Source organism: Paramacrobiotus metropolitanus, unplaced genomic scaffold, assembly GCF_019649055.1.
Source record: "Paramacrobiotus metropolitanus isolate TYO unplaced genomic scaffold, Prichtersi_v1.0 Parri_scaffold0000087, whole genome shotgun sequence".
Taxonomy (NCBI): domain Eukaryota; kingdom Metazoa; phylum Tardigrada; class Eutardigrada; order Parachela; family Macrobiotidae; genus Paramacrobiotus; species Paramacrobiotus metropolitanus.
This window is the reverse complement of record NW_026570307.1, coordinates 399,224-425,988: the sequence shown is the minus strand read 5'-3', so window position 1 is coordinate 425,988 and position 26,765 is coordinate 399,224. Positions and strand designations below refer to the sequence as shown.

Here is a 26,765-nt window from a genome sequence, read left to right as displayed (position 1 = left end):
AAAAACGAAGATAAAAAAGAAATGAAGACATTTTCAATGCGAAAGTTTATTTGAGTTATAGTTCCGAAGAAGATTTGCAGAAAAAGATCGAGAGTCAGTTTGTCGAAAGGGGTTAAGCTAAAGCCGAACAAAACAGTTGATTCGTCTGTTGACCGTATTTTTAACCAGAGTCTTAACCAGAGTGCTGTTTTTAGTTTATAACCGAGTATAAACCTTAGTAATCTTGTTAGTCCAGATCAAAGTCTTAACCCGAGTGCACACATTAGTATCGTCAAAAGTTTTACTTGACTGGAGGTTGTAAGTTAGATTTGGGTTTTCAAGCTCATTTTGGAATTTCTGACTTTTATTTTGTGCGGGCGCGATTTGCAATGTCCGTTTAATTGGTTTGGAAAAGAACCGTCAGGGATAAATTTTGATTGCGTAGCATAACTTTTATAAATACTGTGCGTTAATGTATAAATATAATGGTTGCCTTGTATAAATTGTTTACTCGTGAAATATTATAGCACAGTAATGGTAAAATAAACATTCAATAAACATTTATATGAAGTAGTGCAACAGTGTATGCAAATTTGTGGATCAGTGTATAAGTTTCGCTGTACACATGAAGGTTCCTCACACTTAAATAAGAACTAATCTGAAAATGCGCATTTACAATTATAATTCAAAAATTTGATTAAGCAGTCGGCGATGATATTATTTGTTGAGATCCGAAATAAAAAACTTTGATTTTACCTTGTTGCATCACTAACATAGACGCGGCACAGCTACAATTTCCAATGGATTTCATGCGAGAGTGGAATTGTAATTGCTGTACTGAGCACGAGACGTTAAGTGCACAGAATGAACCGAATTAGGTGAATAACTCAGATCCCAACCCTCCAGCAGGATTGGATCAGAGCACAGACACGCGTGTCGGCAGCAGAGAAAACGCATTACAGGGAAGCTTCGGTTATAGCACTTTATTTGATAAGTCTCGATCAGCAATTTTAAACATGATACCCCGGTTATAACTAATAAAATCTGCAAAAGCGCAGATTATACTTAAAATCTCGAGCGCCATCATAGAAGACGAATAATTTAGCGTAAATTATTATCTGCAGATAATCCATGAACCGTGAAAAGCAAAAGTAAGAAAAACTCCAAAAGAATTGCGAACCGGAAGTTGTGTGCCTGATTAAGCGCATCCACTTCTATACCGCTTATCCGTATGAGACACTTCATAAACTTTGGCCAGTTTGAGTTGTCAGTCTTATTAATTTGAATTAGTTTTTATCGATGTGTTGGTTTGTTGTTACCACCTTAGTTCTCTGCTTTGTGGAAAGTGGTATATAACACTTTTGGAATGGCCGAGGACAAGGAGATCTTGCGGGAACTTTGGAATGGCCAGATTCCCGTTCAGTTTGTGTTGTCCTCGGATGAAATTACAGCTTTGGCTTCCGAAGCACCTCAGCCCTTTTTCGTAAGTCGTTTTGTGTGATATCCATTGTTCATTGAGCATCATTCTCACATTTCTGTATGATGAAGGAAGGATTTTAATCTTCTTAAATCATTAACCTGTGAAATCTGGATGTTCGAGGTTAAAATTTCAAACCCTAAAATAGATGGACTCTTGTGGTGTCTAATCTGTATTAATTTTGCAGTATACTGATTGACAGATTATTACTGATTCTTTAATTCACAGAAACAATATGCAGAACTGCAGTCCTGTGTAAGCGGTATTTATTAGGTGAATTTGAAATTCGTGGCATGCTACAGGAAATTTACGACCAGCAAGAGTCCAGTATGAGTACCTAAGTAAACTGTAAACTGCTAATGTTTTCATATTTCCAGGCTCTGGTTCCTCGGCAGACATACTTTCCTCTTGCACTGGATAAAGTGAATCGCCACTTCCTGAAATATATTTCACAGGCCGCGGGACAGGAAATGTGGCTAGAATGCGACGGCGCGCCACTGCGACAGTAAGTGGTTTTTATGTTATGGTTTAATTTTTGCTTGTTTTTACAGTTTATTGCACATTTTAAGGAATTTTGCGGGTATTTTATTTTTTATCCTATTTCAGCCACTATCCCGTCGGTGTTCTGTTTGATTTGTATGGCGATGAAACCAGACTGCCTTGGACGCTGACTGTGCATTACTCCGTAAGTCTTCACTTAAATTTAAATTAAGGACATATAACTGTGTGGCGGTTGATTTCCAAAATTATATCTGTAATTAATCGAAAAAATTTGGATAATATCTTGCAAATAAGATGATTTGCGAAAATTTCTGTAACTCACTGTCAGCTATGTTCGTGCGGCAGATCTGATAACATGAAATTAATGATAACTTAATTAACAATAACTGTAGTCTGTAGCGTGGCCAGGGTGTGTGCAGTACTGCGAAATGTACCGTTGTATACATTTAGACATCAAAAACATTAAAATACTTTGGTTAGTCTGACGTAGTATGCACTACTTGTATGGAACATTACTGTTTGGCAGATGAATACAGCAACTGACATGACTGAAAATTCCACAGAGATGGTTGCTTCGCTCTTTTAAAATAATTATAAATAGTAACTATTGTTGCTCTGGCGTATTCATATTTGATGATTGTAGAATTTAATTGTTTTAGAATTTCCCAGAAAGCGAACTAGTCCACTTAAACAGCCGCGAAGCAATCGAAGCCTTCTTTATGGCCACTCTAAAAGAGGCAGATGTGCTGAAGCATCGCAACGCAGTTATCACTAACATGCAGAAGAAGGATCACAAAAATTTATGGACTGGATTGTCTAACGGTAGCTTTGTATTTCAACTAGCGTTCTAGGTGGGAGTGTGGGAATTATGATTTATGATCGTTTATGTGTATTTCCAGATCGTTTTGATCTTTTTTGGAGTGTAAATAAGAAGCTTATGGAGACTTCCATTGAAATGCCGCATTTTCGCAATATTCCCTTCCGACTATATCAGCCAGACAAATCTTTTCTGCAAAAATTAATCAAACCTGTCGACGAGGAAGACCATCGCCTTACGACGCTAGATGATCTCTTGCATCAAACACTGACCAACATCAATGTTTCGTCAGGTATGTATGTTTTACATGTGATTTCCACCGGCAGTTACTGTAAGCTAGTATTTACATTTATTGTCGCATTTCGAGAGGAAATTTTTTTATCCGTGAGTAGTTCTTGGTTTATATTTTAAGCAAATCTGATAATGGTTTAATTCTGGTACTGCAAATTCGAGAATTTCTATCGTTTGCAGCTGTCGTCTTGATTCAAGGAATTGAAGTTCCAAGGGAAACCCCGTTACAATGGCTGAGCGAACACATGAGTTATCCGGACAACTTCTTGCACATCTGTGTTCATTCCGCTTGATATCTTTTTGTGTTTAACAGGCGCTTTAAAAGTTTACAAGTACTAGTACTGTTAACATTGTTACGAATGGCTCTTTTGAAATGTTATTAATGCATGCTGCTGCTAATATTTATTATCAGTTATTGTGGCTTGATAGTTGATGTTTGTAAAAATCCGTTTACCAATGACTTATCGGCGACTTGGTTTTTATTTGTCTTTCGCAGCGATCGCACCAATTTCGGAATGATTTTCAAGTGTCACGCAGTTTTTGTTCTCCATACCAGTGTGAAATACAAATGCTCTGAATAAAACTAAACGATAGAAACGGGAACGAGAAAGACGAGATACAAATACGGACTTACAGATACTCTGTGGTAATTTTTATAAAGACTGACTACAATAATGTGCTAGAAAAACTTGACACCGGAGTTTCCATCAATAGTTATTAATTCCGCCTTTTTTTGCCGTTCTAGGATTTTCAAAGCTTGTAGCATCAACTCCTGGTCCATACCGTAGAACTCTGTAAACGAAGCAGAGGATCAAAGCCAAATTAAATTTCCTAAATCAAGCACAGCAACGTTTGGAAGATGAAACTGCAACAGTAACAATCAAATAAAAATTACTATAACGAAAAGAAAATTCTAGAGAAATCTGCAGTAACAAAAGCCTGTACGGCAGCCATTGCTTCGGAAAAATGGCGAAAAACACTTAAAATACTTGCTATCATTTATAAACGTTTCAAATAAAAGCAAAGCGTATATTAAAAACAGAGCCATGATACTTCATGATAACTCATGATTTTTAATTTGTAGCATGCAGATGTGAAATGCAACAATCAGTCAGCAAGTCATATTTTATACTCCTACCGTTAGTTTCGAAAATAGCAATGTTTAAGAAAATGCAAACTGTAGTTCAAAGAGCGCAAAGCAATCCTGAAGACTAATCTGGTTAAAAACGCCTTTTTTTGAAAATAATAAAACGCTGTAAAATTGTAAATGCTCCCTTTACAGACGTACTCGTACCTTCATCGGCAGTATCATGTCCATGTATAAGTTCATAAAGAGTGCAAACTGTGTTCAGCATCCCACTGTCGACAGCCTGTAAGAAGTACATAATTTCGATTAAACTGGTTTTAAAAAAGAAAACATAAAAACGACACACCCAACGATAAATCACTTTAGCCCAATCGTCGACACTGCGCCACAATATCCAACATCGCCGCTTCTGCTTATCCAACCATTCAACATTGCCTGCGTCAGAACGTATAATCACAACTGCGTTTCCGATTCCGTACCAGAAGCAAACCGAGAAAACTAACCTGTGCGTCGAAGCTCGTCCAGGATAAGACTGATCACTTCCAGGGATAATTTTCCTACCCAAAATAACAATATATATACGATTACGAAAAACACACGCACGAAACTTTAACGTCTTCAACTCGATCTTACTGTTTATGGCGGAATTATGGAACAAGGCACCAGTCTGTGCTTCGTTGATATCCAGCACGTGAAGGCGATTCGCTCGGTGATAATTCAACACCAGCGCACACCACGCATCCAGCTGTAGCTTCCGCGTATCCAGATTTGGCTGAAGACTATAGGATTATGGAAATCAAACTGTTATCACCAGTATCAGGCATCGTGCGGAAGTGCGAACATGCCTTACGTGAAGAACGGGGGGAAATTGTACTGCCATGGCATCTCGAATGCAGCTGTTTTTCGAGCCATTCTCTGCAGATCCACTAATTATGTCTATGACAGTATGACTCTATGAGTCTAACAAATAACAATGTTAAACAGATACAAAATCAGCGTACTGCTGACACTGCTGCTTTCTGAGGAGAGTAGCTCCAAGGAGCAACATTAACCGCGCGTTATGCGTAGAAAAAAATTTGTAAGCACAGCTCTCCGGGAACGGCGGGAAGTTGGAACAAATTTGAAAATGAGAAAATTAGGTAAACTGTAAACACTAGGTAAACACTAAACTTGGAAGTGCGGGCGAATAGAAGTAACGTACGAGTACACTCAGTACAGTACACAGTATTCGAAAAATCTTTTGATAGCCCCCCCCCCCCTCATCCGGCAGTAGCTGTTTCTTCGAGTGGCCGGTGGGCGGTGGCTGCACTTTTGTACCATCATTAATTTCATATGGCATTATTATTACTGTATTGGCATACAATAAGGTCAGACACCGGAAAGAAGTTTATTCGACATTTCGATATCTATTCCAGTTGCCTTTAGGCTTTATTTTTTTCCATATTCTATCGGCATATTCTCCAGAAAAAATGCACCAATAGTCGGACCGAGAAAGTATACTGCAAAAAATTCTGCATCTGTATGACCATTACATCGATATTGCAAGCTAAACGCCAAACTCGGGTTAAAATATCCGCCCGTATATGGTCCACCTGAAAAACAGAGCACCAGTTCTAACAAGTACTTAATAATAAACAGCTGATAAGAATTTGATTATGAGAATAAAAATTTTCGTCAATCATTTTATTAGGTGGATGTTCTTTGCTTTACGTATGGATTAACACTCATTGTCAGCCGGATTAACACTCATTGTCAGCTGGATTAACACTCAATGCAGTTACGTCATTGTAAGTAAATTACACACCGAGATTCGACAGGCAGTAAATTTAAAAAATTTAAAAACCCATTCTTGATAATTTTCTCACCAATAAGAGAAAGGCCCAAAATAACAGCGCAGTGTAATAACAGGCCCAAGGGCAGCTGGCTTTTCCCATGACCAAATAATTTCGCCGCAAAGGTCAAAGTTGCCTCAACCGTTATTGCTAACGGCAATGGAACCTGAAATTGAAATCTGCTGTTTTCGGATGTACAAAATTGATAATAAATCGCTTTACTGTCACAAAATTTAAATCCAGTACTCGTATGAATTACTTCCAGTATAAAATTTAAATCCAGTATGAAGTCCAGTATGAAGTACATACACGAGTACATTTAATAAACAATATTACCGAGATTCTGATCCAAGTACAGAAGCATATTCAAAAAATAATAAAGGAAATATAACTGATTACCAGTAACATAAAATTGCAAACCTTAATGTCCGTTTTACAGGGACTCAGGGGATCCCAATGCAGGACCAACGAATGGAATATTTCCGACGACCATACCCAATTCACATACTGATGTGCCACTAGACACGCACTAATCTGCACCGACAGATGCACCGCTAACTCCAGCACGGTCATTCGTTTTTCATGCGCAAATTTATGGATCGTACTGGCGGAATTTGCATAAATATTGGGATAGTAAGTCATTGCATACAGCACGGTGAGTAAGAAAAAACCCACTGCATACGGTCCCGGTCCGTACACTTTTTTAATTACACCCAACTCATGACCCAGCACTGATGCTTGGAATGTATAGAAAAATTCCTCAATAAACGGATAACGGCCACCTGGAAGATTCTGAACACCTAATACCGTTGCTTCCGTTAACAATACCTGTTGGATAAACGAACCTAACGGGGTATTCACACCACTGCGGAAAAGATCTTCCATTACGTCCATAAATTCAAGGAACCTCTAAGCATTACAAAGGAAGCCGGTAAAATGCTGCATAATTATTTAGTACGAATAATCTGACTCGACTGTTCCAATTCCCAAATTTTCTTTCGCATTTTTTACGAATTCAGAAAGTACTACAGCGGATTATTGCAAACTGGACTTGACAGTCTCAGCGCTTTCCACCCCACGCGCGATCAATGAGAATAATTTTAATACCATTGCTTGGAAACAACACTTCTCTCGTAACATTTGTTTTTACAGGTGAAATGCAAAATCCGATATCAGCAGAAACACTGTAAAGAGGGAGTGCAACACAGAATTCAGAATCCACAAACAATCTGGGCATATAATAACAAAAAAAAGAACCAAGTTTTAGCAGCAAAAAAAAGGAAACAGAAGTCCAGGATCATAATAATGCGATCGACAAACTGTGTCAAAAGCTGATTTTACCACAACTGCCAACTAACCCATACAATGAAAACGCGACGTCGATGAGCGATTCATCCATTAAAGGCGATATAAATTCCGGTAAATCCGAAACGCTAATGAAGTGCCTGTTGATTATCATCCACAAATCGGCAGCTGAAAAGCAAAATTTTACCATTATAACAGATTCAAATACTTATTTCCTTTCCTACACTGAAAAAGTAACAGTCATGGTAATAATGCCCAGCAGCTAGCACAAACTGCTTCGGTTGCTGCTAGAGCGATGAGAAAACTTGCAGAAAATGGAAATAAGCGACGAAATTAAGATTCAGCAACATTTACCGTTTGCAATTAGAAGCGGCTTCCAAAGCGGCTTCTCTGTAGAAAAAAGACGCGTTAATATTTGCAAAGCTTGTTATTCAAAAGTAGGAAAATTTTGGTGTCAGTATCCACAGCTTACCGATTCGCCACTTCCACCAGCAGATGCCTGAAAAACAGCGACTGTATAAAACTCTCACGGTGGTTTTTTAGGGGGTAAGAAAGTAATTGTTATACTTACGTTATCATCTTTACTTTCGCTGCCTCGATTTGAGCCAAAGCGTGTACGAGTAGTCTGAAAAGGAAAAAATAATTTACAACTCCCTACGCACGGAAAATTTTAAACTGTTAATGTAATTAATTTTAAAACATAGTAAAATTTAACAAAAATGAGTAAATAGAAAGCCATACTGAGCTTGCCGCTGAGCCAGGCGCCTGAAAGAACGAAGACAATCTTTAAGACACTTGCATTGTTGTACACCATTTTTCAGATACATCGCCATGTGCTAACACACCTCTTCCTTTTGATCGTTGCGACCAGCATCGCTGCGGGACTGTGAGCGATTTCCCTACAATATAAACACTGTTCACCGTCACAAATTTAAAGACAGAATTCGAACGCAATAGAAATAAGCTATGATATCACTCATCCGCAAGGTACCGACTTGAATTCGAAGAAGCAGTCGTAATTCCTAAACAAAACTCACCTCGCCTTCCTGGTCACGATTTGCGGCACCAGAATCGCCGAAACGTCTTCGTTGTGGCTGCGACGCTGGCTGCTCCTGCACAAAAAACCCATTCATGTATTTACTTCACGAATTATCAATCCCATCAATCCAAAGTGACCTTATCAGACGTTTCCCATCGGCAAGGACCAGACTCCTTCAATTCATTACACAAGTGAAACTGAGATCGACACGCTCGTAATAAGTAACCGCTGCTTCTCTTACCTCTGACTTATCATCTGCAGGGAAGCGCTGCAATCAAAATAAAACAACGCTAAAAATATCTGTGCTAAGAGAAGCGAACAAAAAACAGAATAATATGGATGTAGAACGATGCAACATGAAGCTGGAAGATGGCTTACAATACTGTACAATATTATTAGTCCGCATTTTTATATATTCTGTACCAAACCACTTATTTTCTTACACGATTATCCTGGGCGCCAAAACTTTTTGTCGCTGTTGGCCGCTCTCCCGTCGGTGCCGGGGGTGTCATTCCCGCTTCATCATACAACCAATCAGGACCACGTGCTCCCGAGCCGTGGAGGATGTCGATCAGCCGCGGAGCAATGTTGACATCCCGAGACGTGTAGAAAGTGGTAGCCATACCCTGGTTGCCGACGCGGCCAGTTCGTCCAATACGGTGAACGTATTCGTCCATATCGTCCGCACTGCGCGGCAAATCCCAGTTAATTACATGCTTTACGTCCGGAATATCAAGACCTGCAAGAAGAAAAAGCTCATTAAAACGTCTTCCAAGGTCACATTTCGCAATTCTACGAGCTTATAAAACGTTTGGATTTTTTCCGTGACTTCCGCACAGCGTCATGTAATTAGACAACAACAGTACAGCGTATTTAACAAAACAGTAAAACACAGCTCACAAAGTAACGGGATTGCAAAGAATTAATTTACCAAGACATGCAATTATGTCCGAAGTTACTGAAAAAACACAGTTACAATCGGAAGCGGCAAGAATATCAAGTTTTCTTACCACGGGCAGCAACGTTAGTGGCCACCAGTACCGCCTTTCGGCCGGACTTAAAATCAGCCAAGGCTATTTCGCGTTGTTCTTGAGTGCGACCTCCGTGTATGGTGGTGCTGGAAATATTGTTGCAAGCAAGCTCGAGGCCCAGTTTATCGGTCTCTTCTTTTGTTTGAACGAAAATAAGTGTCTTCTCATACTGCAACAAATGCCCAATCAAAATTAATCTTGACAGCAAGAACAAGTTCACCGCTTGAACTAATCGTAATATCAGAATAGTAGAAATCCATACCTGGCCATTGTTCAGCTCCTTTCGTTTCTCCAGAATTTCATCCAGTTTCTCTCTTTTTTCGGACCTTCCATCACATTTAATAATCTCCTGTTCCACATCGCAGCACGCGCCGCCAAGGATACCGGTGGCGATGAACAGATAGTCTTTACGTAAAAAGTTCCGGGCCAGCGTCTGAACCACTTCAGGAAAAGTCGCGGAAAACATCAGGGTCAGACGATTTTCCTTCTTGGGCATATTAGCGTTCTCCACGATGCGTTCGATGTCCTGACTGAAGCCTGTGAAAAAAACGCATATCATGCCATGAATTAAGTGGTTCAAATTCCGATTAATACTTAAGTACGTATTCTCCAGGAAAAGTATTCTAACAAAATATATTTACCCATATCCAGCATGCGATCCGCTTCGTCCAACACCAAATACTGGAGGTTGCTCAAATTGATCATTCCCCTCTCCAGCGTGTCTTTCAGGCGTCCGGTGGTGGCCGCAATGATGTTGACTCCCGTCCGCAGATGGTTGGCCATGTAACGCACATCGGTTTGGCCGTAAACCGCGAAAGACTTCAGCCCGGTCCCGTGCGTGTAGATTGCCGCTTCCTTGTCCACCTGGGAGGCCAGTTCACGCGTGGGGCACAGAACCAAGCACTGTGGATAGCTTTTTCCTGTTGGCTCAGCCGGCTGGACGTTGTCCTTGAGCATGCGCGAAATGATCGGCAGCAAGTAGCCGGCTGTTTTCCCTGATCCTGTCTGGGCGCAGGCCATTATATCCTGACCGGACAGAATGGCAGGAATGCAGTATTTTTGGATCGGCGTGGGAATCTCGTATTTCATGTACTCCACTGCTTCCAGTACGGTCGGATGTAAGCCTGACTGTTTGAAGCTGTCCACCGGCTTCTCCAGCATGTTGCCGGAAACGTTAATAGGAACATTTCCGTACTTTTTGAAATTGATGCCAGCTGTGGTGTGTTCCTTCCGAAGATCATCACGCTCCGTTGGCCGTTCTGGAGGAACGTAGTTCACTGGTGCAGGGCGAGATTCTATAACACAAAACAGTAATTAAAAACGATTTGCGAAAGCCTAGAATTCTAGCCCTTTTGATAAACCTTCTAGCTGAATTCAAACCATCCCTTTTCTTTTTGTTTTAACCTATCATTTCAAAATGCGATACCTACTGGCCGAAAATCTACAAAAAATGCTCATAAATAAGTTAACATTCAGCATGCTCGCGGTTACTCTTACCAGCGATCCGATACAAATCTAATTCAATCAACTGTCGGTCATTATCCATAAATAACCATACATCAATGCCACACGGAAACCATTGTTTTTTTCGAGCTACAGTAATTTCGATATCTTGTTACGTATTAATTAATTTAAAAATTATTACCTACATATCACTGCTACCTAAATAAATAAATAAAACATACACTTGCTCTTGGTAAAGTTCATAAGCCATATATGCATTTAATCAGCACAGTCAACACCCGTAAATTAATAGTATGTCAATAAATGCGCTAAATTAGTTTTTATGTAGAAAAAACGACATTAATTCAAATGCAATCAGATTAAATGCTAAGATTTACAATTACCTATTACAATATTCCATTTACAATACTCAATAAAATGCTAAGAATATTCAGTTGAAATAATGAAAAATTACTAGTGTTGATTGCCGAGGTGGAAACAAAAGTACAATGGAAATTCTAGTTGCTGACCTTGCCCTTCCCCGCTTTCTCCTCCGCGTGCTGGTCGCTCCCCACGGTCGCCATCTCCTCCCCGGGGCGGTCGCTCGCTACGGTCGTCATGCTCGTTGTGGCCCGAACGGAAATCACTCCGATCCTCATCACGGTTGCCACGGAAACCACCCTGCTCGCGGTCTCCCCGATTCTGCTGGCGATCGCCGCGGTCCTCTGAATTTCTTTCGAAACGAGATCCCCCGCCCCGATTACCGTCGTCCCGATTGCCAAAACGGCTGCGCGGCTGATCTGATCGATTGTCATCCGCATCGCCACCGCCGCCAAATCGGCTGCCACCCCGTCGGCCTTCGCTGCTGGAATTATTCCCGCCCGCTCCCGTATCCGTCTGGCCAAAACGCGACGGTTTCCGCTCTTCCGCTCTATTCTGATCCTGCGAACTACCACCGCCGCCGCCGAATCGCGAACGCCGGGAGCCCGTATCGTCTCCGGAACGATCACCACCGATTTTCGATTCTTGGCTTTCTTCTCCACTGGGCTGATCACTGCTACGGCCGAAGCGGGACCGAGTGGGAGGAGGATTGCCGCCGGAACCGCCAAAACGCGATTCTTTGGGTGGATCCGCTTCGGCAGCGCCGTTGCTGGCACCGAAGCGGGATCGCGGTTCTGAAGTGGCTTCCGCTGTCGCTGTGGTGTCCGACGACCCAAAGCGAGATCCGAATCTACCTGAAAAAGCGAAACCAATCATCGTTACTTTTGACAACTGCAGAAATTAGCAATGTGTTCATTGTATCGGGGTCCTTCGTTTGTATACTCATGTTTGCGCTCCGGAGAGTTAAACTGCAAAAGGATGATCACTTAATTGATTAAATAATCTGCGTTGCACAAAAGAGCAGATAGAACTGTAGAGCAAACAGATAACTGAAATATAAAAAGTGGGGACTTCCGTGTTTGGAAAATCAAGAGATCAACAACCGGAGCTGAAAAACGAAAAATGAAATTCTGACAAAGCAAAATTTTCGAACCGAAAGGGCACCGCTGTCAGTTGGCCACTCTACTCTTGCCGAACTCGAGATCGATATCGAGTCGTCCACGTACAGCAATGTTAGAAGCGCGCCACACTACTGCTCAGCAAATTAAACGAATCTTTTCGTGGCGCGCACTGGAAAAGCCCTGTTGGCGAAGCGGAATACCGATTTGCCCAGTGAGTGGAATGGGCTTTGCTATTCGACGTCACTCGCATCACCGTGGAAAAATGCTTGGCAGCTCGGCAGACACCAGCTTCCTCTTATCTATTCGATCTCCTTTGTGGCTTTGTCTGCACTTCTCACTGCTTGCTTTTAGAGCTTTTTGGCTTCAAGTTTTTTCTCCCAGGTTCGCAGGAATCGAAAATTGTGTGCGTTTTCGAAGAAATTTTGGTATCAAGATATCATCTATGTAAATTCATGGCTTTTTACGCAACTTTTGTCAGGATTTGAGCATAGCTTGGTTTGTGCTATTGATACGATCATACGATCATACGATGCCTGTACAGCTGCGCCATGTTTCGCAGTTGGACAACAGGCGGTTTCTGGAGAGTCTGCCCATTGCACCTCGACAACGGGAAGACGACGAACGTACGAAGGATTACGATCCAGGGCACCGTTTTGTCACGAATGGCGCCAAACGATCCAACGGGACCGGGTCATCGACGCCGAAAGGCGGCTATGCGCGTTTCATCGCGCTTATGGTGGAAAAAGAGTGCCGACGCGGCGTGCGACCAGAGGATTACGCGAATGCCAGATATGGCAAAATGTGGCAAGTAGGGTGATTCTATTGTATTCGCACTTCTGCACATTACAACACATATTGTCATATCTATAGTCTCTATGTTGTATTGTACTGTACCTAAATAAAATTAAAATTTGATATGAAGCATCGTAAGGTTAGCGAAATTTTGCTCCACGCTGCTGTTTTTTTTTCGGATATTTTGGTGATTTTTGTCAGTTCATTACGACATTATTACTTTAATATAAGTTATATTATTTTATAAGTTAAATTGTACTTGTTTTAGGAGTTTACTGCTTCTACACTACAGTACTAGCTAAATTCTACTACATTTAAAGTTACTACTTGAGTTTTCGTTGAAGGATTGATGATTGTTGAATGTTTTTGTTATGTTTTACTGTCCGAAAAATATTTACGTACCGGTTGTACCACTGCAGTCTTTATAATAATTTCCATTCGGCTATTTTTTGCTGTGAAATTTAAATTTTGGTGTACTTCCATTTGTATTGTTGTTCCGTTTTGGTCAGCGTGCGTTTTGTACTTAAAATCACTGATTTTAAATAACCCGTTTGACAATTGCAGGGAATGAAGAGTGAAGAACGGGCAAAACTTAATTGCCACTCACCGGAAGATAGCGACACCGAGGAATTACCAGAAAGAAAGCCCGAAGAGATCCTTGCTGAATATGTAGCAAAATGTGATGCTTTGGACGATGTGCGGAAGAAGGTCGGTCTGAAGGGGATGTCGGATCTGGACGCGATGGAGCTGTTCTACCCGTCTGCGCCGTCGGAATTACCGTATATTCGAGGCCGTTTTGCTGCGGAGGATGTTGGGACACTGCGAGCGCTGTACATTCTTGAGCAAGCGGAGCAGAGGGATACGGAGGAAAAGTGGATGGATCAGCTGGCGGAGCGATATTTACCGCACAGTAATAAACCGAAGATTTTACCTACATTTTGTAACTTATCAATACTTATTAATTTATTTTGGCATTTTTCAATTGGTTTAATACGATTATCTTCCCGTTAACTTGCTATTCATAAATTAGTTATTCGTATTCTGAAGTTAAAATTTCGGAATTTTAGACGGAAAATAATTATTTAATGCGAATATGGTATTGTAGACTGCAGTGTCGAGCTCAAGTTTTTTACTTGTGTTCTGTAAATTTGTGGTAGTTTAATCACTTTAATGTGTATTAATTCTTACTTGTGTATTTTTGGTTTTAGATTTCCTCTCTCAGCGTATTTTCGTGTTTTCATGTATTCCTTTGAGCAGTGACCCCAACCCTGTGAGGTGTGTGCATAATCCTCTGGAATTTTACTTGACTTCGTTTTCTCTGCAAAACGGATTGGATGATTTGGCCTATCATTCGTTTGTGCTGGCCGGCGACGCACTGGATTGGATGGCTTATCAAAAGAACAAAGGCAACACACTGAAAGCGGATGAATTCAAACGGGCAGTCGAAAAGGCTAGTGAAGCCGCTTGGAAACAGGGTAAATAGTACAGTCGAGTATACGAACAAGAATAGACAGTAAACATTTAGAGTAAAATACGGTACCATGAATAGTTGTTAGTTGCTTTCAGTTTTTTAGTGAGTAACCGTTGCATTTAAGTCACATAAATTTTTTTTATTGAGTTGATTCAGTTTTTCAAAGAGTAAAAGAGGTTAGTGTGTTGTTTGTTGACTTTAATTCATTCATTTTTTATTGACACAGCGCATTTTCACCATAACATCCTCTACGAAGGTTTCATTCCGTTTCATCCACGGTATGAACTGGACTGCATCGAACTGGATCGACAGTACGATGGCTGGGACATCGCCGCTCTCAAAAGCATAAATCGCAGCTGCAATTATGTAGAGATGTTCCAAACCATTACAGAGTTATTACGCGACAGTTCCGGAACCGATGATGTGCCACCGTTAATTTTTACGTTACTAAAAGACTGTGAGATGGTGAAGGAGTGTTTGGTATGGCTGCGTGAAAGAGCTGTAGAACAAGCAGAGGCCAATAACATTAAGACAGGTACGTTTGTCAAAAGTCCGCATAACCTGTATTATTTCAGCAACGATAATTTTGGTTTATTTGAAGCTCATATTTCGACAGTTCGTACTCAATTCTGTAATGTATGTATCAAAATATCACTGAATGAGTTACTGGAAGAAAAATTAATTAAATCACGAGATTTTAGATGTCATATTGGATTTGCCATTGGTGTGTTCTCTGGAACATCTACTGTGGCATATCTTTGGCTTACTCGGTATATCGTGTGACGAGAAGACGATCGAAGAGGGCGTGAATGTTGAGAACCTCAAGGAACCCTTTGGATTGCAACGGTGCGCCTTTAATTGAGCCAACACTAATAAGAAATGCCAATTAATTTAGATTTTGCATAGGTATTTCTGCTTTTTGTAGGTGCGCTTACCACGAAACTCGCCCTCCTGAAATTGTTTGTGCGCGTTCCAAGGCGCTACTCACTGTGTAAGCAGAGTATCTAGTTATTGTTGTACATAACATACCGACTTTTTACGTTTTAGAAAAACACCATATTTTTTATTGTATATCAGTCTTTTATAGTGTCAAAAATACCGAAGGAATGCATGCATGCATTAATTTTTGATTCGACAGTATACAGTTCATGAATTAAGTATGCCAGCTTAACCAAAATACAAAGTACAATATATTATGGAAAGCATTAAACATAGTTGGACTTAAGGAAAGTATTACATTTTTACGCAGTTCCACGTCTTACTTTTAGATACAATGTGTTCCAGCTGATGAAGGACCAAGCAGGAATTTCGCTCTCTGTAAAACATCGTCCGGCGGGTGTAGATGACGAGTGCAAGGTAGATACGGACGAAGTTCGTTCAGAAAGTGAAACACTGAGTCTAATTTTGGATGTTTAACGACATATTGTATTCGATTTTTATCCTGATGTCATTAGCCTCAAGTTTTATGCTTTTAATCCCCTTACAATGGTACGCAGTTATTCTGTTATTAAGGCTTCTCTTTTGTTTCGATTGAGTTACAGATTCTTACGTTGTCCACATTTGCCACACTGTGATAACTTTATTACGATCTCGCTAACGTTTTTATATTTCTGGAAGTCAGCCGACTTTCGAAACGTGAATTGTAACTGATTAAGCAGTGAAGAAACCTGTATGAATAATAATAAATATTTCTTCGTATGAATACGTACGTACTTAAATTCGAAATCCGGCTTTCCTACAGTGTACTGCGTACTTTGTAACACGGATGGTGAGAACATTTTAACGGTGCAATTGAGTGGAGTTCGATAAACAGATTCGCGAACAACAAAATATTTTATCTATTTTTATTGTTACAAATACTCGTATTGGTACAAAATGGACTACTCGTACCGGTATAAATACAATTTGTACACCATAATGTGGTTCATGTTCTTATACACACCAGACGCCAACGCGGTGTTCACTGTTCACTATTTAGTAAATCATGTTAGCATTCCATAACGACTAAGAAACAAATGTTCCCACAGTGAATTAAAAGAAAACCTGTTAGGATGTTACGGCTTGTTGGTTCGCAAACCATTCGATTGATGAAGAAAGTCATTTCTACGTGTTTGATGTAGTGGATAACGCTGATAACTATAAATAATTAGCGATTGCATAATATGAATGAGTGCAACAAGAACATAACCAATGCGATACAAAGTGCACTGCACACTGCAAGGAAAAAACGGCCAGTTGAAATTCTGCAGTTTTAAATGTGTGTTGTGGAAGGGTTTTTTAGCTGGTCCTTATTTTACGAATAATTACATAGTGAGGATCACTAGAACACGAACGAGATTTTGTTAATTATTGTGAGCTTGGAGGGATTGTACCGGTCAAGCGAAAGATGTTGTGGTACGTTGCCGGCATCGTTCTGTGTGCGCGCGCGGTATTGTCGATGGTCATCAGCTTCCCGCCTTACGCAGCATTACGCGAGGGAACTAGTACGTTCGGAGCGCAAAGCTTGGATGATCGCTACTATTCATGGAGAGATCCCAGAAATATTTTATACTATATTGATGATTCTTACAGTAAGAGGAATTTCCTGAAAAATAACAATCAGTAACAGGAGCAACTACCGGGTTTTGGGAAATACCGGGTCTCGACACGTGATCCGCTAATTCCGGTTTAATTACCGCAGAAAAATCTTTCGGGCACAATTATGATAATAATTATGGTATCCATGATCGAAGCGTATGTAACGATGTTAATCGCTGTAATTAGCAAGATGCTGATTATAACTTCTTAATATAGTCACAACATATTGCGACTATTTTGTAAAAAAATATTTACATTCCTACGATCAGGTGCGAGTAGCCTTCTAGACATTTGCATTGCTAAGATTCAGAATGTCAAATACACTTGGTATTTGATTACATAATTCTTTTAGCATTTGTCTAGATCTTTTATTATCGAATTGGTTTTTGCCATCGAAAATACTCAAAGAACATATCCGCCATCCGTAAACGAAATAATTTATTTGTGGCAGATGAAGGCGAAGCAGTGATGTTACACGGCGCGATGATGTCGGTGGCGGATAATACGAATCAATGTTTGCACTTCCGTGAGTACGATCCCGATACGGATGCCGGAAAAGATTTTTTATACATCTCCAAAACGCTGAATGATGGGTAAAAGGATTTCACAATGAATTCCATATCCTGAGTGTCTAAATTACAGCGGTTATTAAATCAATATTATATCAATACTGCACCAATTGCAGCACCACACCGCCCACCTGTGTGACGTTTCTGGGTCGCGTGAACCGCGCGGCGGGTCATGGCCAGAAGCTGGTGATCCACAACGGCGAGAACGGATGTATGGGATCGTTGCGGGATCTGATGCGTATCATAGTGAATGCACTGGGACTGCGCAATGAGTATCGTCGGCCCGACCGCGATCAGTACATTGATGTCTACCCGGATAACTTAGCTCCTGGTCAGTGTTTGTTAAATTAGAATTTTATAAGCGAAATGCGTACAAATTGATTACCGCGATGGATTGAACACAATGCACAGTATACAATGTTGCACAGTACATTTATATCAGTCTTGCACAAAACAATAGATATAGATATAATAAATAATGGCGTATAAAAAAAAGTATAATAAAGGCGGTATATATGTATGCATTTAGTGTAAATAAGCAGATGTTCCTCATTTTAATTAAAACTCGGTGGGATTTTCAGTGCGAGATCTCTTCCACACCCTAAGAATTAATTATATTGTGCAATACACAGGTGCAGCAAACCTTTTGTAAGTCGATATTGCCGGTATAGAGATGTTTATGGATAGATTGGATTTAATTGAAAAACATCTTTTCTTTGTCAATTTGCAATCGTCTCAAATTAATCAGGCGCGTGCTTCACGAATAACCGTTGCTGAAAAATGTGATAATATGACCCTGAACTGCTTTGTCACCGGAGCAAGTGTTTCCACTTTAAGGAGACAAATCAACACTTCCCTGAACATCAGTATCCTGCAGTAACGATGCTGTGCCACTTGACTCAGGTGACTCTGTGATTTTTTGCTGCAGGTTTAAAAGGTAGCTCATTACTGGATGTGTATAATGAATCGGATGCCTATTACGGTAACTTCCCGTTTGATTATTTCTCCATCACGATGCCCTCCGTGACTAAGTACGCGGCCGACAACGCCGTCATCTACAGTCTACCGGGAAATGGTACCATTGCTTACGTGGAACATCTCAGTCGGGATGACTGCATGGGATTGGCTTGGATGTACGGCTGCGACGCACAAAATTGCACAGATCGTAAGAAACATGGATAATCTGATAATTATAAAATCTAGTTTTTGGGTACTATCGATATCTTTTACGGCATCTTCCATACAGGTATACGTATGTTCGCAGATTTGCTTGTGCATGGTCCACACAACTAGCTGTATATATGCAATAAATTCAGCAAATTGCTTAATTAATAGTTAATTAACTTGTTACTAACTGTCGCGAAGAAAACTGATAATAAAAGTCATTGTTTAAGAAAAAAAAGAAAATAAAACCAGTAAATAATAAGATAAAGATTATGCAGATAAGATAAAAAAAAGAAATAATAAGATAAAGATAAAGGTCATGTAGGGCTTTGTAACCGTAGCGTACCAAGATGTGGATGTGAATTTTTCGCCGCCTAAAACTTCGGACGAGCGCAACGTCAGCTATGTACTCCTGGCACCGGCGGATACAGTGACCACCCTGACCCCACCATCCGGAAAAGACGACAATATGTTCCACGTCATGGCCCTGGACAAGAAGACTTCCAATATCCTCGGCAAACAGATGGGTTTGTCGGGTGACGCCATGAGTGGACAAGTGAATGTGACCTTTGTCACGACCGGGAAAAACAGTAGTGCCGATCAGAATAGCTTTGTGCTCAACAGTCAGTCATCGGTGGCCGGTGTCCAGCCACAATCCGGCTCAGCGGTGACACTCAATTTGAAGAACGTGTCGAACGCTACGGCGTTGATTGGTACGTAATTTTGTTGACATAAAGCACAAATCAGTGACAATAATAAACACTGACTGAAGGAAAGTTGTAAACTTGTATTTATTTTGTCACGGTGCATGGCTTATCTTTTTTTCGTGTAAGAAGACCCTTTTTGTGCCAGTAAAAAGCTTTCACAAATAGTGGCCAGCAATAGCAATAGCAATAATAATAGCTTTAATAGCAATCTTCGAATAACTCAAACCAGTTAACAGTTTATGCCGGATACCGGATGGTGTCTTAATTAAATTGTACAGATATATCTACCTATATAGGCATAATTGAAAAAAACTGATTTTCGCGCGTACACGCTGTGTGCATTGAGAAAGTCACCAGGTCAGTACAGTACTACATGTTTACGATGTCATTCGTTTATTCTGGGTACGAAAATTACTCATTTTTATTCCTGCGTCTGCAGTATTCTATGTTTTTGTTTCTGATTTTAGGTATTTATGCACCGACAGGATATAAAGGCGAAGTAGCGTCGCCGGCCAACAGTTCGGCTTTGGTGGTTAATTTAAGCAGCACGGATCTGTTGACGACGCCATCGACAACTCTGGCCGCCCCGACACAGGCCACTACCGTCAGTTCCTTTTCCCAGCCGCTTCTTCCCTGATTTCTTTCACTATTTGGAACAATTAGTGCATTGGTAAAATTACATACTCAAGCGCGAATCGTGCATTGCAGTACAGCGTTAAACTCTCTAAGACAGCGATTAAATACTATCGACTAAAATATTCTAATGATGTATACGTATTTTGTCTATATTTTACAAGCGGATGCGAACTTTAATTACTCGTACGTTAACATGGTGCAGCAAATAAACCCATCGCCAGCGCAACGTCCTTGTGCAAGTGAATGCTTAGCATTTAAATAACCGTTATGGTAGTAACAGCGCTAGTTATTAAAATTTTTAACAACTAACAAGAGAACTTTGACTGCATAGATATTTTGCATGCAATATATATGGCGGACGTTTATAGCGAATCTGTTTAACTATATAGCCCAAAATAACAAATCATTATATTAATGTGCACATGGGAATGAAAAAGAAACGACGGCTCTGTATGGTGCGTAAACTGAATCAAATGACAGGCGGTATATAAATATTGCATTGCGAGGTGCTATGTGCTGCACTGAGGAGAACTATCCCAGCGATGTAAACGGTGCATGACCTTTAAATTGCTTATTTATCCCCGGCCCGCCAAGCACACATGCATATATATGCAAGATGAATATGATTGTGACCATATGATGAACACACAACCGGAAACGAACTGCACACTGTCCATTAAACGCGGATCGAGCGTCGAAAGCGATAGGCATTCCACGGATAATTATTAAGCGGATTGTTGTTGTAGATATCGCCAGCGGCCCCGGTTTCCGTGTCGTCGAACAATGGTGGAGTGTTCAACTGGGAGTTTCTCCATGGGTAGAAGACGTCCTGGATATCAGGGCTGTTGATATTGGAGCGCTTCTTGAAGTGACCTTAAGCACATCGTATAATCCCGGTTCAATATATCGGCTAATTTTGTGTGCATGTGTAAATATTACATTTATGACAGTTGCGCTTGATGAAGTATTGTGTGTATTAATGTACGTCGTGTGTGTGCGCGCGCTTACCTCCCAGACAGGCCTGGCCCCACAAAGCGCATCCCTTGGACATCCTCCTGACAGCTCTGACGTTGGTGTACTCGCCGGAGTTGGCTGAGCCTAAGAGTAAATTACACAATACGGTTACGATACTTCACGGTGCAAGCGATTCACAAAACAGAGTCAGTGACGTTTTTTCCACGAAGTACTCGTACTTTGTACAGTATGATAAAAACTGCACTGTGGGCTTTCCACAAAACGTTCAAATCCATATAAAATTATTATCGATACTTATGCGCTCAGTACGGTATTATGTTGTAAACATAATAGAGTAGTGACCAATTATGCGCCGATTTATAGGTGTTTATGTAAATTGTATAACTTACAATGTCCTCGTAAACATTCGAATGCAGAAAACAAAATTACGATCTGTATGTTGTGATATACAGTTCATATATCGTATCGTAGTGTTGTAATAGAGATTATGTCTTAGCGTTATCGAATATTACTGTCTTAAAATAAGATACTTTAATTTTGTGAAAGTGAATTCTGCGAAAAGATTAATTGAAAATCATCACCGGAATTAGTACATAATCGAGTTCTAGTAACTTTTCTATATTTTCTCCTTGCGAGTGCGTCATGGGGCCATTGAATAACACAGGGCTTAATTAATTTTCAAGGATAACGTTAGACGCATTTTGGCAACCTTGAAAATTAAGGATGTGTAGAAAAATTAACAGCGTCTCCCATTACCGGATACACGTGATGCTAGCAGCCATTGTTTTGGCCTAAATGCATAAAGTCTTAACAACACAACATCTTAACAACAACCCGGGAGATTCTTAACAACAGTAGCGCGACTCCAATCTCATACACCCGGTCCACGCCTGTGTGTCCGCGTGTCATCGTTACACACGCTGACACATTGGACAAACTGCTCTCCTGGGCATCGTATAACACAGTGCAATATTTCCGCTAGTGGCTCATCCTGCAGTGTAATTATCAGCTCATTACGACGGCGATTTGTACCACCGGCATGCATCGGTACATATGTTGTCGCCTGAGTATCAGGAAGTGAGTCCTACTTGGGCGAGCATGAAAAAACACTGCACCGCCCAAATCAAATGCTAACTCGAGTCTGATCTTCCCAACTGGTAGATTTCGTGCTCGCCTAACTCGGGTTCCCACTTACTCTTGGTGAACGTGGTGTTCCGATAGCATACGATTATGTACACTAATAATTATGTTAATTTATAACATAGGCCAGACATTAGTTGCTAATCAGGTTCATGTCAAATATTTACAAAACTGTTGTGCAAAGCCTGAATGCAGTAGTACCCGTACAGTTGTACCTATACGCAGTTTCATTTTGTGCTACGTAAAACCGTACTTGGGAATGCCAAAGCTGTGACCCGTTATGATGTTGTAACGAGGGCGGGTTGTTGTAATTTAACATAATCTGTGTTGGTTGTAGTTAAGCATTCAGCCCGGCGGCTTTTGCATTTGCACCAGATTACACGCGATTATGCGTAATCCGGAGGATAAATTATAAGGTCACGGGATGGGTAAAGTCCAGATCAAACAACAATCAATTTTATGAGGAGAAAATAATTTAAATTGTCTGTACTGAGGCAGTAATGTAATTTCGTTATTATTTCTGACCTTACAATACCATGCCTATACGCTTATTTAAGGTCAGTGAACCAATTGTAGGTTACGAAAATTCATCATGTACACATAACACGTACCACAGCTGAATACTTGACTACTGAAAACGCTTTATACTATTAATAGTAATTTATGTTTTGATAATAGTAGTAATAGTAATTTCGTAATCAGTCAGTGTCTGACAACTGCATGATCAGTGTTTTATTATGAACTTGCACCAACCACCAATATATATACTGTATTTGACAGCAAATTATCAATTAGCGGATTTGCCGTACCGAAATGCTATAACATTTATCACCAATAAGGCCATGACCAGAGAAATACGCGCTTTAATATTATGGTTGCAATCATAAAAAAGTTCAGAATTAATTAGACTAACAATGTAAGTTTATCGAATGACATACATGTAAGAGCGCATGAACTTACATTGTTGAGCGACGAACACGAGGACAATCAGGAACGGGCAAATCAAGGCAACCGGGATTCTGGCCATTTTGACAAAAACTGGCAACACGTTATCCAACGTGTTTCGCTGAGTCGAAAAACAACGCAGGTATTTAAAAGCTCTTGTTACCGGCTACCACTAGGAGAAAAGAATTAAGAAATTTTCAAATTCACAGTGCCGGTACCGCAGAAATAAGCAAACAGAACGAACATCCCATACTGAGCGACGTACACCGGTATATATACTGCTCCAGCTTTAGGGAGTGCAGTCGGCATACGTATTGCTGATGTCCTTGTCCCTGTTCCTTGACGTAATTGATGCGTTCCCTTTTTCTTTTACGGCAGCCGAATCAAACGCGTACACCCCGGCGTACATGTACATGAGCACGCAGCATCTCTTTGTACGCTAATTGCAACACCATTCTATGCCCAATTTTTCTGTACATATAACACTTGACAATTTTTACACTAACTGGAATGCTGGTATAATAAAGATGCTTTGCGGGAAATATACCAATGTATGACGCGTTAATTTTGGGGTTGACGGAATTAATCTTTATTCAGGTTACCGGTACAAGAGTGTCCGTGCGCACATCGCGATGGTGCGTCTTGTGATGAAAGGACACTTTACCATCCTTTAGCATGCACACCCAAATTTCAGCCATGTTCGATGGTCAGTTTACCGAACTTGGCGACACTTGAAATGCCAGACAACGGTACAAAAATAACTTCTTTTATTCAAGATGATTTAGGTGCCGTTAAAGAAATTTTCGGATGTACACGTAGCGGATAACTTTGTAATACAATGCGGATATATCGAGAGAAATTACGTACAATTTTGCAGTCTTATATAAATTTCAACAGAATAAACTGTGCGCATACGAAGTTATTAGATTCGAACATAGAGCTTATACTGTTAACGTTAATTCATAACACCCAGACTCTCACGCACAGTAACTGCGGAAACAACAGTGCTCAACAAAATGACTGGTGCGGGCAACAAATTCAAATCAACAGTAGAAATTAAGCGCGCTTCGTCGGTTTTCGTTTGGAAAGACAACCTGCAAGTAAATAATACATAAACACTACCATTTCCAGTTAAAGTCTACTTTGTAAAATTTCAGGACTGTCGTCATGCTCACAGCACAGCGAATCCTTGTAGTGGGAACTGTTTGACATCTACTACCAAATTTGGGGCAATGCTGACACCCAGTAAACGATCTCGGCAATTTCCTGTAGAAAAAAAAAACAAAATTTTAGAACTACTACAGTAAACTCTGTGTATTCAAAAAACAACTGCGTTGAATTTGTCGACGGCCAAAATTAGTGTAAATCTACATACCTGCGTGAGCAATTTGGTTGCTGACGCCCAGCTTCTTTCCATTGCGTGTCTCCACAGCTGCAACACAACTTCGATAAATTACACTTCGATAAATGCTTCTTTATAAAAACTAAATATCTCCGCACAACTTAAAGATAGCGGAATGCAGCAACCGATGAAAAACTTTATTTTTACTTTGTTTCTCACCATGAAAGGATGCCACTTGATAAAAGATCAGATTACTCAATGGAACAGTCACAGTAAACTTAGGTCGCCGGACGAAAACGCTCTGCACCATGCAATCGCGATAATCTCGGCGCGTTTCAATAGATCGCTCCGCCAGACACGTCGGCTTCCGGGCAAACAACACATCCAGCAACACACCGTGATCAGCTGCCCATTGGCGAAACTGGTGGCCCAAATAAACATTTTCCAGCGCGATCACTTTATCCACTAAAGTAAAGGTCACACCAGAACACGGATTATCATGTGCGAAACAATTTGGAAAGTAATTATGCAGCTCAAACTTCTTTTATAAACAAACAAATAATGCGCAGTTGCGCACCATATAACTGAAATGCGTACACCTATCAATAAAACAACACTAGGCTCCGCGTTGTAAGAATGATAATGGAAATGATGTACTGCAGTATAATATCTATATGTAAATAATATATACGCAGCAAAACGACAAAAGAAGAAATCACCGCAACCAGCATTACTGTTTTTTATTATACCTTGAAACGCTTTGGCAATTTCCAACAACAGCAGGAACCCGTTACTATCAATCCAGCCGGCAGTATTGATGATGGCCCCACTGGCACGGAGATGGGCATTGGAGAAACTGGACTGGACAAATTCCGCCAGCTTCCAAATCTGCGCTTGGTACAACTTGCAGTCTTCGTTCAGGTTAACCCGTCCGAAAGGCAAATCCACCCGCTCAGCATGGTCTACCTGACCCAGTTCATTGGTCCCAGCACGCAAAATGGCCGACGCTAAGCAATGTAACACCAAATCAGCAATTAACGTACATACACTACGTTTGTAATATTCACCACCATTTATATAGCTGAACCCATCACGCACACGAAAAAATATAAGAGCAACGATATCATTTAAGTAATTCCTCTGTTGATACTTACAGAGGGTGCCAGGCAGTGTCAAACCTTGCTGTCCAGCATCAACATCCACAAATGTCGGATTCCATCCGGCTTGGACAGCGTAATTCAGCAATGCGCGACAACAGCTGGATTTTCCGCTGTCCATTGGTCCCACCACCAACACCTGCCAAAGATGCAAAAGCAGATTCATTTCCAAAAGATAAATGCAGTAAGACCAGTTCCATTATTAATGCCAAACTGTAACCACATCAGTATACTCATTGTACTGCGGCAGGAAAAAGTGTATTTACTCATAAAAGAGAAGGTAATGTATGGTTGAACATTACAGATTACTGCCGCAATGTTGACTTCCAATAGTCCAAAGGCGTACAGTGTGCCCCTACCGTACAGCATACGGCACCCTGTATATTTCCCGTACCTTCGGTCCAACCACTTCCCCAGCGGATTTCACCGCATCCTGGCGTTGCTGTTCCAGAACAGCATGCATAGCGCCCACCAACGCAGGAAACGGATCATCCTTGATCACCTGTACTTCCAGATCGCAGTTGTCCGCTTCCACCGCAACGCGGCAGCCATCGTATGTGGCCAGAACCGCACGATGCGGATAAGTGAAACAGTAGCGTTCATCAGCGCTCATGAACATCCCAAAAATTTCGGCCTGCCCTTCGACCAGCTGCATAACAATACATGATATCCACAATATCACAATACAAAATGTGTTTTCCCTGTCACGGATGTACCTCAACATACACCGAGCGTTTGTAGCCTGGAATAATGGCCACTTGGTGTCCGTGCAACAGGTCCAGTTCCTTCCGCGACATGTCCATGTTGAATGGAAGGCTCAGCCTCAGTGTTCCACGGACTACCAATCAACCGATCAACCGCCGGGGTTACAGAGGGCAATTAAGGACCCAGAAAATGTCTAACAAGACTAATGAGCACCATAAAATCGTCTGAAATAGTTCAAATAAATAAAAATTAATAACGAACGAAACAACATCAAGTTCTGC

At 40.8% G+C, this 26,765-nt stretch overlaps 8 protein-coding genes across 11 annotated transcripts; 3 read left to right on the top strand and 5 right to left on the bottom strand.

The window, feature by feature from the left end:
• The first annotated feature begins 1,002 nt into the window (after positions 1-1,002).
• On the top strand, positions 1,003-3,656 carry LOC129596192 (autophagy protein 5-like). Of its 2 annotated transcripts, XM_055493395.1 has the most exons (7): positions 1,003-1,130; positions 1,307-1,462; positions 1,834-1,961; positions 2,063-2,141; positions 2,617-2,779; positions 2,857-3,066; positions 3,246-3,656. In XM_055493395.1, the coding sequence occupies exons 2-7, from the start codon at positions 1,346-1,348 to the stop codon at positions 3,356-3,358; spliced, it is 810 nt and encodes a 269-aa protein (XP_055349370.1). In that variant the 5' UTR covers positions 1,003-1,130; positions 1,307-1,345; the 3' UTR covers positions 3,359-3,656. The 2 variants fall into 2 exon arrangements, with proteins under 2 accessions (XP_055349370.1, XP_055349368.1); XM_055493393.1 differs by lacking the exon at positions 1,003-1,130 and having other exon boundaries at positions 1,141-1,462.
• Positions 3,574-5,320, bottom strand: LOC129596193 (vacuolar protein-sorting-associated protein 25-like). Of its 2 annotated transcripts, none has more exons than XM_055493397.1 (6): positions 4,998-5,320; positions 4,786-4,931; positions 4,656-4,709; positions 4,499-4,587; positions 4,360-4,435; positions 3,574-3,857 (listed from the first exon to the last, which is right to left on the bottom strand). In XM_055493397.1, the coding sequence occupies exons 1-6, from the start codon at positions 5,030-5,032 to the stop codon at positions 3,745-3,747; spliced, it is 513 nt and encodes a 170-aa protein (XP_055349372.1). In that variant the 5' UTR covers positions 5,033-5,320; the 3' UTR covers positions 3,574-3,744. The 2 variants fall into 2 exon arrangements, with proteins under 2 accessions (XP_055349372.1, XP_055349371.1); XM_055493396.1 differs by having other exon boundaries at positions 5,003-5,320.
• Positions 5,321-5,557: 237 nt separating this feature from the next.
• On the bottom strand, positions 5,558-7,040 carry LOC129596188 (aquaporin-11-like). The gene is made up of 3 exons (XM_055493390.1): positions 6,405-7,040; positions 6,018-6,150; positions 5,558-5,744 (listed from the first exon to the last, which is right to left on the bottom strand). The coding sequence occupies exons 1-3, from the start codon at positions 6,876-6,878 to the stop codon at positions 5,581-5,583; spliced, it is 771 nt and encodes a 256-aa protein (XP_055349365.1). The 5' UTR covers positions 6,879-7,040; the 3' UTR covers positions 5,558-5,580.
• A 29-nt stretch (positions 7,041-7,069) lies between these two features.
• LOC129596187 (uncharacterized) lies at positions 7,070-12,332 on the bottom strand. Of its 2 annotated transcripts, XM_055493388.1 has the most exons (15): positions 12,126-12,331; positions 11,333-12,037; positions 10,001-10,654; positions 9,622-9,896; positions 9,339-9,528; positions 8,772-9,067; positions 8,570-8,596; positions 8,466-8,501; positions 8,327-8,401; positions 8,135-8,188; positions 8,031-8,054; positions 7,861-7,914; positions 7,762-7,788; positions 7,644-7,679; positions 7,070-7,457 (listed from the first exon to the last, which is right to left on the bottom strand). In XM_055493388.1, exons 1-14 carry the CDS (start codon positions 12,127-12,129, stop codon positions 7,653-7,655), a joined length of 2,448 nt encoding a protein of 815 aa, XP_055349363.1. In that variant the 5' UTR covers positions 12,130-12,331; the 3' UTR covers positions 7,070-7,457; positions 7,644-7,652. The 2 variants fall into 2 exon arrangements, with proteins under 2 accessions (XP_055349363.1, XP_055349364.1); XM_055493389.1 differs by lacking the exon at positions 8,466-8,501 and having other exon boundaries at positions 12,126-12,332.
• Positions 12,333-12,594: 262 nt separating this feature from the next.
• On the top strand, positions 12,595-16,229 carry LOC129596221 (uncharacterized). Its single transcript, XM_055493447.1, has 7 exons — positions 12,595-13,112; positions 13,661-14,006; positions 14,305-14,571; positions 14,794-15,102; positions 15,269-15,413; positions 15,493-15,558; positions 15,836-16,229. Exons 1-7 carry the CDS (start codon positions 12,834-12,836, stop codon positions 15,981-15,983), a joined length of 1,560 nt encoding a protein of 519 aa, XP_055349422.1. The 5' UTR covers positions 12,595-12,833; the 3' UTR covers positions 15,984-16,229.
• Positions 16,230-16,794: 565 nt separating this feature from the next.
• On the top strand, positions 16,795-20,801 carry LOC129596209 (uncharacterized). The gene is made up of 6 exons (XM_055493431.1): positions 16,795-17,137; positions 17,596-17,737; positions 17,830-18,044; positions 18,642-18,878; positions 19,219-19,590; positions 20,052-20,801. Exons 1-6 carry the CDS (start codon positions 16,954-16,956, stop codon positions 20,219-20,221), a joined length of 1,320 nt encoding a protein of 439 aa, XP_055349406.1. The 5' UTR covers positions 16,795-16,953; the 3' UTR covers positions 20,222-20,801.
• Positions 20,362-23,511, bottom strand: LOC129596210 (uncharacterized). The gene is made up of 3 exons (XM_055493432.1): positions 23,296-23,511; positions 21,229-21,318; positions 20,362-21,093 (listed from the first exon to the last, which is right to left on the bottom strand). The coding sequence occupies exons 1-3, from the start codon at positions 23,360-23,362 to the stop codon at positions 20,897-20,899; spliced, it is 354 nt and encodes a 117-aa protein (XP_055349407.1). The 5' UTR covers positions 23,363-23,511; the 3' UTR covers positions 20,362-20,896.
• A 560-nt stretch (positions 23,512-24,071) lies between these two features.
• Positions 24,072-26,760, bottom strand: LOC129596223 (polyribonucleotide 5'-hydroxyl-kinase Clp1-like). Its single transcript, XM_055493448.1, has 8 exons — positions 26,496-26,760; positions 26,174-26,428; positions 25,777-25,918; positions 25,372-25,629; positions 24,842-25,087; positions 24,656-24,712; positions 24,456-24,546; positions 24,072-24,374 (listed from the first exon to the last, which is right to left on the bottom strand). Exons 1-8 carry the CDS (start codon positions 26,580-26,582, stop codon positions 24,236-24,238), a joined length of 1,275 nt encoding a protein of 424 aa, XP_055349423.1. The 5' UTR covers positions 26,583-26,760; the 3' UTR covers positions 24,072-24,235.
• Between the last annotated feature and the right edge of the window lie 5 nt (positions 26,761-26,765).